Genomic DNA, 13,424 nt, shown 5'->3' on the forward strand with positions numbered 1-13,424 from the left:
TTATATATAAAATAGATCATTCTACTAAATTTCAAAATATGGATTTTCTAATATGTACCTTAAGGACACATATAAGAAGTATTAATTATGAAAAATACTACCATAATTAAATGTAAAATACATTAATTATGGAAATTATTAATGAATTTTATATTTAATTATGGTAATATTTTTTAAAATTAATGTATTTAACATTTAATTATAATAATAATTATGATTAACTAATACTTTTTATATATGTTCTTAGAGCACATATTAAAAAATCATTTCAAAATAAATACTATGTTTTTTTTCCTTTCTCTTTCAAATCTTCTATAATTAAATCTTAAATCACTATATCATGCATCATATTTTTAAAATGGCAATATTTATTTTATTATTATATATTGTTAGTTACTTTATTCATTATATATTTTGTATTTATATAAAAATATTACTTTAAAAAATACATAATGTTTACAATATTGTAATAAACTTTTATTTTTAATAAACTTAGTATAGTATACAGGTCTTCCACCTAATATATAATAAATGATTGGTAGAAACAATGTTTTTACAATGTTTATTTTTCTAATGTGTACAACTTTCTTATTTTTTTGTGATATTTACTTTTCATTTATTAATAAAATTTTGTAAATTCATTTTTCTAAATTAAACAATATGTACAATTTTTCTTAATCTTTCATATTTCTTTAAGTGTATGTCACATTACACTATCACATTATCACATTATATTATGCAGTATATAGCAGAGTTCATTCATGAACACATTCACTTTACCCAATATCGAATAGCATGAATAGCAATGTTTAAAGTTTAAACCCTCTTATGCCCTTTGCCCATTTCAATGATATTATTCTAGGGATTGTTGTTGGTAAGTACATTTCCTCAAACACTTCTCGAAATCTCCAACTTCTTTTTGAAATTTAACGACTTTGTTTGTGAATATTACCTTGACAATAATCAGATGACTTTTTCACGAGAGACATTCCATGTGAGTCACGATGATAGTGGCTTGAGACATGAAATTATGCTACATTGTCTAATTGATTCAAGACATTCCAATATGAAGTTTTGTGTTCGTAATCTAATACTTTGCAGTTTTAAGGTCAAAATCAAATTCCTAGCTCTACTTGTAAAACCTCGATATAATTAGAAACATTATTCCAAAATTATAACAAACCTCTCTAATTTGTCTTTAGACCTAACACGATTATCCTACTTGTGAACCACATCATTCTTGTTTGTTATTTAATTCTTCAATGCATCATATATAGGGTTTTTTTTAAATGTGAACCACATGAATCATTCATTGTTTCATTTAATTCTTCTTTACATCTTATATTGGGTTTTTAAAATGCGAACCACATGAATCTCGTTTGTTATTTAATTCTTCTTTACATCTTATATTAGGTTTTTTAATCAAACCATACCAAATAGAACCTCCTTGATTATGCTCATTTGATATAGAGTATACCTAAAAACAAGGCTAAAGAATAAAGATCGAGACTTAACTCATTAAGACACAACACCCGATTCATGATATCAAAGATTTATTGCCACTCGGAAACATACACACATCAAAGCATACAAAAACTCAAGTTCAACTATCATATTACATACCCGTTATGATCAAGCATTGCGAGGGTCAACTATTTGTCCCATAAACAGAACGACTCCAGTCATATCTTCTCTAATTACAAACACGAAAGGATGATCCGCTACAAAGTCGATCTTATCACCAGTCATCAAAGATCTGAGCATCACAACAGCTGCAGATGCAGCAGCAGCTTCCGTACCTTCTTCATTCACCTCCACAAACGATTTATGATGAATGCTTGAAACATACAGGTTTTTACCCATGGAAGATTCCACCATTTCAGTCAGACCTTCTCCGCCACTGAAGGGCAATACCAGACCTAGTTCCTTCAACATCTCAGAAGCTTCAAACCCATAAGAGATCTTGAATTTCGGGATCAAGAACTCCCCGATTTCTACTTTCTGACGTGGGACATGACGATCCAGGAAGTCAGATTCAGAACCCATTTTCTGTAATAGAGATGGGAGGCCATTTTTTTCATCTGGGAGGAAGAAGTACATAGAGAAACGGCGTTTATCTTCGCCCTGTAAATAGGGAAGACCCAACACTTTAAAACCATCGTAGGAACGAACGAATTGCTTTTTCTTGGAGGTCATGAAGGGGACTTGAACTTTGCTCCCGTCGATGAGATGAAAGTCGTGGTCTTTTGTCTTGGATGGATCGAACTTCTCGCTCCAAGATCCCTTGAAATAGACTGCGTTTGCAAAGATGAGCTTCGTCGTGCTGTCAACAGCGTTGGAAGGAAGGATCTCTTTGATCAAGCCACCGGTCTGCTTTTCCGCCCACAGATTCACGTCATTGGCTACCTCAATAGCCTTCGTTCATCAATAAGATCAGACGTTAGCTATAGTTTAGGATCGCATCTTATAGAAGAAAGAAAGGGGGAAAATGGAACTAACCTTGGTTTGGAAATCAACTTGATTAGAAGCGGCGTTGTAAACAGTGTCCACCACCTGTTTGAAAGAAGGTTTAAGAGAAAGGGTTTGCTCAACCCAAACGCCGTTTGCGAAAGATAAACGAGGGCCGCCACTTGGGCTTCCATCGGCGAACACCAAGGACACAAGCTGCGACGAAAGAGAGTTGACGTCGTCCATGGATTTTGTTTTGAGAAAAGATAGCAACTGATCGAGTGTTTGGCCACTAGAACCGGCGGCGACTAGGCTGAGGACGACATGGATGGAAAGGGGAGAAAATACAGTGTTGGAGGTTGGGGATTTCTTGCAGAGGAGGTGGTTTGCGAGCGTGATTGAGACGTGGGTTTGGTTGGTGATTGATTGCTGGATGTCCATTTCTGTTTTCGGGAGTAAAATCGGAAAAGATGGAATCGATGGATAAGACTAAGAGTAAGACGGTGGCGTCGGAGGATTTAAAGGTTGATGTTTTTGGGTAACGCTGTTAAGGAAAGAACCTGGTGCCGCGGGACAATGGTTTCCACACAGCCACACTAACACCGTCGACTTTTATTATACATGAAAGAAAACAAATCATTATTCTTTTTTTTTTTTTTTTTTTTTTTTTTTTTTTTTTTTTTTTGTTATCCATATATTCTTATAATGTATTATATTTTTATTAAAAAAAATAAAATATTAGAATATAAACAATAAATATTTTTTTAAATAAAATTTTAAAATAAGAAATGAATAAACATATTAATTGCAATTTACTATTATATTTATTACATATATAAGTATATAATTATTAAGTGGCTTTTTAATTTTAAAAATTGACATATGGATATTATTTATTTAAAAAATATCATAAAATGATAAGTGTCAAAACTCATTAGAGATTGACATGTGACACAATTATCTTCATTTATTATAGTAGATTTTAAAGGGAAAATGACTTGGGAAGGTAATTAACTTTTCAGTAAGTTCACATCTGAGTAACTATCTTTTTTATACACATTTAGGTAATAAGCTTGTTGGAAGTGTTCACATATGATCATTATGACCGTTTATAGCAGGTTTCATCCTAGATGTGGATATTTTCAACAAGTTCGTTACATATATGTGTACAAAAAAAATAGTTACCTAAATATGAAAAAAAAACGAAAAGTAAGAGTAAATTACATGAATGGTCCTTGTGGTTTAGGGGAATTTGTGTTTTTGGTCCCTAACTTATTTTTTTAACTCGAATGGTCTCTTTGTTTTTTTGTGTCCTGCATTTGGTCATTGTCTTACTTAAAAAGACTATTGTGCCCTTATTAATTTATTTTTTAATTAATTTTCTTACTTGTGTATTTATTTTTTATATATTAAAAAAAAAAACCTTACATATTTATATCTCATCATCTTTAGTGCTCAATATCATTTAATTTAAAAGTTGACTCATCCCCTTGTTGTTTGAAAAAATCTTCCACTTCAATTGGTATTTTTTTTCATGAAAAACAAACATGATATAATAAATCTAGTGTTTCACTAAGATTTCGAATAGTGGTCTCGAATTCAAGTTGATTCTATTTTGCCTCTTCCTTAGAGAAAGACAATCAAACAATTCCTAATCATGGTCCATGCGGATCGGATCATCTCTATAATATACATTGTGTCTTCATCTTTAGTGAGTGAGGAGATACAAATATGTGAGGTCTATTAATTTTTTTAAATATATAAAAAAATACATAAATAAGAAAATTAATTAAAAAATAAATTAATAAGGACACAATAATCTTTTTAGGTAAGATAGAGACCAAACACGCAACAAAAATAAACATTAGGGACCATTCGAGTTAAAAAAATAAGTTAGGGACCAAAAACACAAATTCACCCAAACCACAAGGACCATTTGTATAATTTACTCGTACTTTTCATTTTGTTTATATTTGGGTAACTATTTTTTTTTATACATCTAGATAACAAACTTATTGAAAGTGTTCACATCTAGGATGTAACCTGCTATAGCCGGTCATAATGGTCATATGTGAATACTTCCAACAAGTTTATTACCTAGATGTGGACAAAAAAAATAGTTATCCAAATCAACTTACTAAAATGTTAATTACATTCCCAAGTCATTTTCCCTATTTTAAAGGGGGAAAAGACGACATGTTCTACAAAATTTTAGAATAAATAATATCGTTATATGCATTTTTTGTATTGTTAATTTTTAAATTTTTTGAATGTGAATATTTTTTATAAGGGGCTGTTTGTTTGCCTCTTAATTTGAAAATTAAGAGGCAGTCTCTTAAAAATTCAGATTCAGACCGTTTGGTAGCCTATTATTTTTTGCCTCTTAGTTTTGTAAATGTCACTTAAACTTTCAGAGGTAGAACAATGTATGAACTTTTAAAAGAACGCGTCTTTCCCCTTTGTACCCCCAAAGATTACAACGCTCTTTTCTCCACCTACTTCTTTTCTCCGCCTCATACTTCACGAGACCAACACCCCCTTCTCCCTTTCACTTCCTCTCCGAGCTGCCTCCCTCCACCAACGATTTCGCCGTCTCCATCACCGTCGATTGCGCCGCCTCCTCTATCTCTGCCGGTAGCGCCACCTTCCTTGTCAAAACACCTTTCTTGGTAAGTTTTTTTTTCCTAAAACTCGATTATATTCGCGGGAATGGTTATGATGTTGGTAGAGATCGAATTATTTGCTTGAAATCATATTCTTTCCCTAATGCAAACACCCACTTAAGCTTCTGAGCCCTAGCGCTCGGGTGATTTCGGCGACCCTACCGCCGGTGCTTCCTTCTCATCCTCGATGATGCGTTCACCTCCATCAACCAATTTGTGATTTTATATTCTACTTCTAGATTTTCATTATGAATTTTGTTTTGATTTATTGAAGGTTAGTCCACAAACTCGCAAAATGACCTTTCTCACTGTTCCCAATTTTACTTGACATTTGGATGTCGTGACTGATCTCGGCAAATCTGATTTCATGATTTAGAGCGAGGGTATTTCTAATGATGTGATTTTTTTGAATATGCTTATTGGATTTCCTTCTTACATAATATGCACGCATATCTCTGTCTTGTGTGATTTCAGAAGCCCAACTACAAGATTGCTTCAAAGATTGATTGGTCTTTTGTTCTACATGATGTAACATGGATATGGCTTATCAATTGCAGTTGTTCAATATGGTTGGAACCTGACATTTATCCAATTTGTGTTGTAGAAGGCTATAGGATTGCTTCAAAGATTAATGTTGATCATATGCAATGAATCTCACACATGAAGGAATCCAAGATAGGAAAGGCATCAAAACAGAAGGGTTCGGTTAATTTTAGAAAAAACAAATTGGAATAGTTTTTGTGTTGTTATGTTTGGATTTTATTTGAATTTTAGTATTATTTGGTGGATTTGAAAATATTTTTGTTTGATTTGGATTATGTATTGTGTTTATATATATTTTTTATAATCATTCAAAGAGTTTGTTCAGTTATTTTTTAAAACAAAAATATTGAAATAAACAAAAATTATACATAAGGGTAAAATGGTCATTTTGATCATTCAACATAGCAATTCAGATGGTCCAACCAAACAGTATGTTATAAATTCAGATCTTAAAAATTCAGACCCTCTTAGAAATTCAGACCTCTTAAAAATTCAGACTCTACCAAACAGCCCCTAAGTAACTATTATATCATAGGGATAATGACATTTTTTTTTTTTAATTTTGTCGAAATGTATGCATTACCAAAGCTCTAAATAACGTTAGGCGTAAATTGACGACAATATTAAGCCTCAAACATTTACAAGCCATGGCGAACCATATAGTTTGTAAACATGACTTAAGGCAACAACTTGAGGAGTACGCTTAGCGTACTAAGGATGGTTGATCGTGGAGGTTCATCACGTACGTTGGCGTACCAAGAGGTACAGTGGCGGACCTTAGTGGTGCCCCGGGGTCCCGGGCCACTGCTCCGATTCTGAAACGTAGTGTAATTTTTTTTATGTTTTTTCTATTAGGTGCACCGACTTAAAATACGAGTATCACTACTAATGTAGATTTTTTCAGAAATTTTTTTAGTGTCGCCCCTGCTAAAACGTTCTGCGTCCGCCACTGAAGAGGTATGCAGGGCGTACGTGACTGAAGACCAAAACCCTAATATCCGGGCTTAAGACCTAAGTGTACCCATATTGGTCCCATTTCATCCCTTAACCTCATATTTCCTTGTGAGTGTAACACCCCAATCCAAGTAATTATCATTTATGCCCTTGAAATGATTTTTTTTGCAATATTGGTCCCTTTCGTATGTTGGCGTACTTATGGGTACGCTTAGTGTACCAAGGTGGAATAATCACGAAGGTGAACCACGCACGTGGGGCGTACATGGCAGATGGACAAAACCCTAGTATCCGGGATTGAGACCTATATAAACATCCTTAAGTCTTTTGGACCAAACTCTAATCAGCCTCCACAACCTCATTTCGTCCCTCGACCTCAGATTGTGAGTGTGATTCTTGAGCTTAGAAAGTGTGTTAGTTACCATTTTAGTGAGCATTCAAGAAGGAGAAGGTAGTGAACGAGTTTTTGGTGTCATTAAGCTTCTAGATCATGCATCTAGTTCACCTTGAAGAACTCCTGGAGGTATAAAGTCATGACCTTGTCATCTCTTTTGATTGTTTGAGGTAGGGTTATGTTATAGAGTCCCATTTTGGTTTTTAAACTTTCTCTTGTGAGTTGAGCAACTCTAGAGAATAAGATGGATAGATCTGAGCTTTTTGAGTCCACTAGATACATAAAGGTGCCATCTTGAGGGTTGTCTAGTATCCATGCATGAGCTTGAGGTCCTATATGAAGTCTTAATATGAAGAATAAAGTTTTGGAGTCCCTTATGGCATGCAAGGGCACAAAGTTGCCAACTTTATGCCTTAGGACGTCTTAATGAGTTCAGATTTGAAATTGGACGTTGAAATTCCAAGTATTAAGCACTTAATGGTCGTGGTGCTTAATTTTCTTGTACGTTGGGAGTAATTTTGTGTACGATGCGCGTACAACCAAAGGGCTCAGTACGCTAAGCGTATTAGAGTGGTACGCTAGGCGTACGCACCCAGTTGGATTTGGGTTTCGTGTGGGCTTGTAAGCTCTCTGTGCCTTGGTTAGTTTTAGGCCTGGTTTCATATGGGGTTAGTGGTCTGATTATTTTTGTTTGGGCTATAGATGTCCTGGTTGGTCCTTATTGGGCCATGTGGCCCATTAATAATTTTTATCTTGGATATTAGGCCCATTAATAAAGAAAAGACTTTTGGGCTATCATGAAAGGACTTAGGCTAGGTCTTTAGACTCTTTGACTAAGCTGAATTATAATCTTAATTTAGGGTTATTTGTATTATTATACAGTGTGAGGTATCGGCCAGCTAGGCGAGCAACTTTTGTGTTCAACAGACTGAGGCGAGTCTTCTCACTACACTCACGGGTCGAAGGCACGAAGGCCGACCCATTAATTGATATGAGATGATTAGTAATGGAGTATGTAATTGTTTGCTATTTGATCTATATGTGGATTTATGTGAATACTACGGGAGGAGCCCATGGTTCGGGGATACAAGACCATGGGGGTAGCCCATGACATTCCAAATGAAGACCATGGAGGGAGTTTGTGGCAAACTTATTTGTATGTGTGCATAACATTATGTGATTATATGATTCGTGTATTTTGGAAAACTCACTAAGCTTGTGTTAACAGTTTTATTGAATGTTTCAGGTACTTCTAGTGATAAGCGCAAGGACCCGACTTGATGGCGTAACGTGCATTCTCCAAGGTTTTCACATTTAGTTTTTTCACTTTGAATTTTAAAACACGATGGCTATGTAAAGGGATTTTTGAATACTGATGTGACAACGACCTCCGACGACTCTTCTGTGTTGGGTTATGAGCATTCTAACACTCCTAAGTGTACATGCAACCCTAATACCTTGGATCTATGTTTTCTCTATTATACATGCAAATATGAACATCCAAGGTATTATCCTAATCTAGCATACAAAACTATCAATATAACAAGATAGAATACATACCTCTTTGATGTAGAATGTCTTCATGAAGCTTGAGTGCCTAGTGCCCCAAGTGTGACACCTCAAATGGTTCACACAACACCAAATACACTTGGAATAACTTGAGAGAATTCTACACTTCATGAAAATCGGCTAGCCCTCTCTTAGTCTCTTTAGTGTCCGATTTTGGTCAAGAATAAGATCTATATATAGTGTTACAATTAGGGTAAACTCTAATTGTCATGACTTTCCATTTCCTTGGATCCATGGGTTCAAATACACCATGGACCATCCATGGACCATCCTATGGGTTTTAGCCCAACTTGATTATCCATGGAGCATTAGCCCACTATACAAGTATGGATGATTTACACAATCAACCCATATATTTAATTAGTCTTCTTTTGATCACTTAATTAATCCTAGATTAATTCTTGATCAATACTAATTAAATAATCTTATTATTCTTATTATTAATATACTAGAACTTATAATATATTAATAACCATAAGTGTCTAATTTCTCTCATTATAGTCTATCCAAGTGCATGATGCCATGCAAACCAAATGGACCATGCCGGGTCGGGTCAAGTCTTACCAATTATAGTTATGGACTTAGACATTAATCCAACATTCTGGTCTTCTTTTCTCTTAATGGAAACTAGGGAGGAGAGATCTGCTAGTCACAATCAGAGAGATGCGTTAGAACTTAGAACCGCCCCAGGGACTGTGCCCCAAGATCAGGCTCCAACGATCAAGTTGTATCAGTTGGTAAATATGAGATGGTTCTCCTTAGTTGGAGAGAACCATCTTGGTACTGGTGGTAGTGTATGGTGGATGATGGCGGTAAGTGGTGGTTGAGCCACCTGACCAGAGTATAGTGTGGCGACTGAGCCATGGAGGAAGGTATGGGTTGCACCTAAGCCATTGGCTGAAGTTCTTTTCATGGAGGAAGCACTATTCTATTTATAGTGGACAATCAAGTCAAGAGGAATTAGGTCAGACCTTAGGCAAGCCCAATTCATGCCTATTTATCAAGGAATTGGGCAAGGCCGCTCAAAGGCACCAGGAAAGGCTGGCGGGCGCGCCCCAAACAAGGCTAGTGGGCGCACACCAGAAAGGCCGACAAGGGAGCGCCATAAAAGGGAGCGTTAGGTCGAGCCGAGAGGAGAGTCTCCAGCAAGGCTGGCAGGGGAGTCCCTAGCAAGGCTGGCAAGGAAGCGTCAGGCAAGGCTGGTCGCTCGAGCTGTCTAGTCCATGTTAATGGACCATATATCATCAAATACATTGTGGTTGATATTTATGAAATTAAAAGTTCAAATTTTCTGTCAAAATTTGGGTTGTTACAGTGAGTGTGATTCTTGAGCTTAGAAAGTGTGTTGGTGGCCATTTTATAGAGCATTCAAGAAGGAGAAGGTGGTGATCAAGCCTGCAGTAATGATGCATACACCCATCCTTGAAACTTCCATCAACCCTGCAGTGCTAGTGTATGCTAGTTATACATAACACTGGACGCTATAGACTTTCAAATATCCGATCCTACCCTAAGGTTGAATTAAAAATTCTTAGGCTATAAGATCTTGATTATATACATCCGTGATGCATACACAAGTAACTACAGTAATGATGTCAATCTCATATAAGGAAAACCCTAGGCTAGCAGGCATCATATAATCATGAAATTCTATCATGCAACTCCTGAAGATCCCTAGCCTGGTACTAGCATGTTGTTCTAACATATCACATAATCAAATAGTTGTATGGTATTTTGGGATCTACTTACTGGCTCTAGCTGATCGTCCACCTTGCATCCTCCTTCACTTATTTTGAAAACTGTTTTAGAAATCATTTGAAAACCTTTCCCTGATTTGAGACTGGATTCACACGAATGTTCCCCTAATTCACTCAAACCAAGGCTCTGATACCAACTTGTAACACCTATAAAAATTCAAGCCAATTTTAACTTTTAAAACATTTCAAATCCATTAAACATTACAAACTTGTTTTCAAAATGTATCATATCAGGGTATGACAGAAACAAACTCATAAAAAGTGAGGAGCTGTACGATCACGCCTTTGCCTTGCCTCGATCCCCAGAAGTACCTGAAAAAATAAACTGAAACTGTAAGCCTGAAAGCTTAGTGAGTTCCCCCAAAATACCGATACACATACAGTCCACATAACCATGTCAGCAACATCATAACATAACAAATTGAACAGAATACAACGGGTCCACAACTTTACAGATTGGATTACCCCCTGGGCCCACAGTGTAAGTCCGGATTGCCTTGCGGGCCCACAGCTCACATCTGGCTTGCCATCGAGCCCACAGTACGAGTCTCCCTTAGCCTGTAACTGGAATGCTCTCGGTTTTGTTGGTTACCGCACGAAGCAGTCCCACCTCAACCCATCCTACATAACATATCAACATATAACATAACCACTGAGCATGTAGATAATAATATAACACATGTAGTCCTACGAATCTACCTAACTGGCATAACCACTGAGCATGCAGATAATCATATAGCATAGGTAGTCCTACAGATCTACCTAACTAGCATAACCACTGAGCATGCACATAATGATATATCAACACAGGTAGTCCTACAGATCTACCTAACTGGCATAACCATTGAGCATGCAACATTAACTTCATACTCAACATACTAACACTGCTAGGATAACATATTCAATGGGCCGGCCTTGGTTCCTTAGACCCCTTAGTATAGTGAGGATAACTCACCTTGCAAATGTCGGCTCAGTACTAAACTCCAACTCTCAAAGACTCTTCGAGTTCCTAAGGTTCGCGATCGAAACCTACGGCCACTCGTCGAGTTTTCCTTTTTGTAACTCGACATGTTCACACGCATTCATCAATTTGGGGAAGCATTAACCGACTCGCCGAGTTGTTCATCAAACTCGTCGAGTCTACAGTAATCTTCATCGGACTCGTCGAGTTGTTCATCCAACTCGTCGAGTTCAATGCCTATCTTCATATGACTCACCGAGTCGGCTATGCAACACAGCGAGTCCCTCCAGCCCTTTAACCATGCAGACACTTTTTAAGCCGTGCCAAGGCCCTAAATTGCAGATCCAACTTCCTTAGGCATGCTTGTCACGTAGAGTTGCAAACTTTACGTGCATGCAAGGCTTTAAGACCCTAAAATGGCACAACTAAGCTTGCAATGAAGTCACATCCTTGAAAGAAGGCTCATACTAGACAAGGTTGATGTCTTTATGAATCTAGAAGCCAAGGGGAGTCCAGATCTGAAGTTACAACTTCAGATCTTGGCTTAAACATAAGAACCCTTTCCTAAACTCATGCACAAAAGGGTTTAGGAGAAAATGAGCTAAGGGAAAAACGATCTAATACCTTCAAGAGAGCCCTTTCTGATGCAGAACTTGAAACCCACAAATTCTTGCTTCAACTAGCTTGCTTCCCAAGTGATTCCTTTACCAAAACTTCCCTCCAAGCTTAAACTTCCAAAGAATACACACACTCGAGTTAGGGCCTTTCTGGTCTCTCAATGGACTGTAGAGAGGCCAAAGGAGGCTTGTGCTTCATTAAATAGGGTGCAAAACTCCGGGATTTAGGGTTTCATCATCCAACTCCTACTCATCGAGTCCTTTGTTGGACTCGACGAGCAGGCCACTAAAACACGTGGACCAACCCGTTGTTACTCGAAAAGTAAGGAAACCAACTCGTTGAGTAGACCTTGGAAACAAAAGAACTCTTATTTAAATCAATACCTGAGAATCGGGGCGTTACAGTTTGAGCTATGGTTTTGTTATAGAGTCTCTTTTTTGGCCTTTGGAGCTTCTCTTATGAGTTGAGCAACTCCAGAGATTAGGATTCCTAGATCTAAGCTCGCTGAGCATGTTTTATGCATAAAGGTTCCATCTTGAAGGTTGTTTGGACTCCATGCATAAGTTAGAGGTCTTAAGTGAGGTCTTAATGGAAAGAATGAAGTGTTGAGGTCACTTATGACATGCAAGGGCATAAAGTTGCCAACGTTATGCCCTAGCACATCTTAATGGACTCATATCTAAATTTTGATGTTAAAATCGAAAGTATTAAGCACTTAATGGTTGATTGATGCATGCCCTGTTTGTACGCCGCACGTACTATTGTGTATGCAGCGCATGCATTTAGGGTCTAGTACGTTGAGCGTACTAGAGTGGTACGCAGGGCGTATGCACTCCAGTTGGATTTGGGCTTTGTGTGGGCTTGTAAGCTTACTGGGCTTTATTCAGTTTTGGGCTTGGTCCCATTTAGAGTTGTTGGCTAATATTAGGACTTGGGCCATAGTTATTTTGGGTTATTCCTTATTGGGCCATGTGGTCCATTAGTGGCTTTTATCTTGGATTTTAGGCCCATTAGCAATGGAAAGACTCTTGGTCCACTATTGAAGGACATAGGCTTCGGTGTTTATACTCTTTGATTAGGTTGTGTTATAATCCTAATTTAGGGTTAATTGTATCATTGTTCAGTGTGTGGTTTCAGACTGTTAGGCAAACAGATTTTGTGTTCAACAGACTAAGGTGAGTCTTCTCACTACACTCATGGGTCGAAGGCACCAAGTCCGACCCATTAATTGAATTGAGATAATTTGTGATTGAGTATGTAATGTTTTGCTATTTGATATAAGTGTGGATTTATGTGAAGACCATGGAAGGAGCCCATGACACTTGACAGGGTCATGGGAGCAGCCCATGGCTCAGGGATACAAGACCATGGGGGTAGCCCATGACATTCCAATGAAGACCATGGAGGGAGTCCATAGCAAACTTATATGTATGTTTTCATGGAATTATGTGATTATATGTTTTGTGTGTTATGGAAAGCTTACTAAGTGTGTGCTAAAAGTTATGTTGGATGTTTCA

General features: G+C 37.1%; 1 protein-coding gene across 1 annotated transcript; it reads right to left on the bottom strand.

The window, feature by feature from the left end:
* Positions 1–1,536: 1,536 nt before the first annotated feature.
* Positions 1,537–3,052, bottom strand: LOC145003476 (serpin-ZX-like). The gene is made up of 2 exons (XM_078962605.1): positions 2,500–3,052; positions 1,537–2,415 (listed from the first exon to the last, which is right to left on the bottom strand). The coding sequence occupies exons 1-2, from the start codon at positions 2,887–2,889 to the stop codon at positions 1,633–1,635; spliced, it is 1,173 nt and encodes a 390-aa protein (XP_078818731.1). The 5' UTR covers positions 2,890–3,052; the 3' UTR covers positions 1,537–1,632.
* Between the last annotated feature and the right edge of the window lie 10,372 nt (positions 3,053–13,424).

This window comes from Lactuca saligna, chromosome 6 (assembly GCF_052625555.1).
Source record: "Lactuca saligna cultivar CGN05327 chromosome 6, ASM5262555v1, whole genome shotgun sequence".
Classification (NCBI taxonomy): Eukaryota; Viridiplantae; Streptophyta; class Magnoliopsida; order Asterales; family Asteraceae; genus Lactuca; species Lactuca saligna.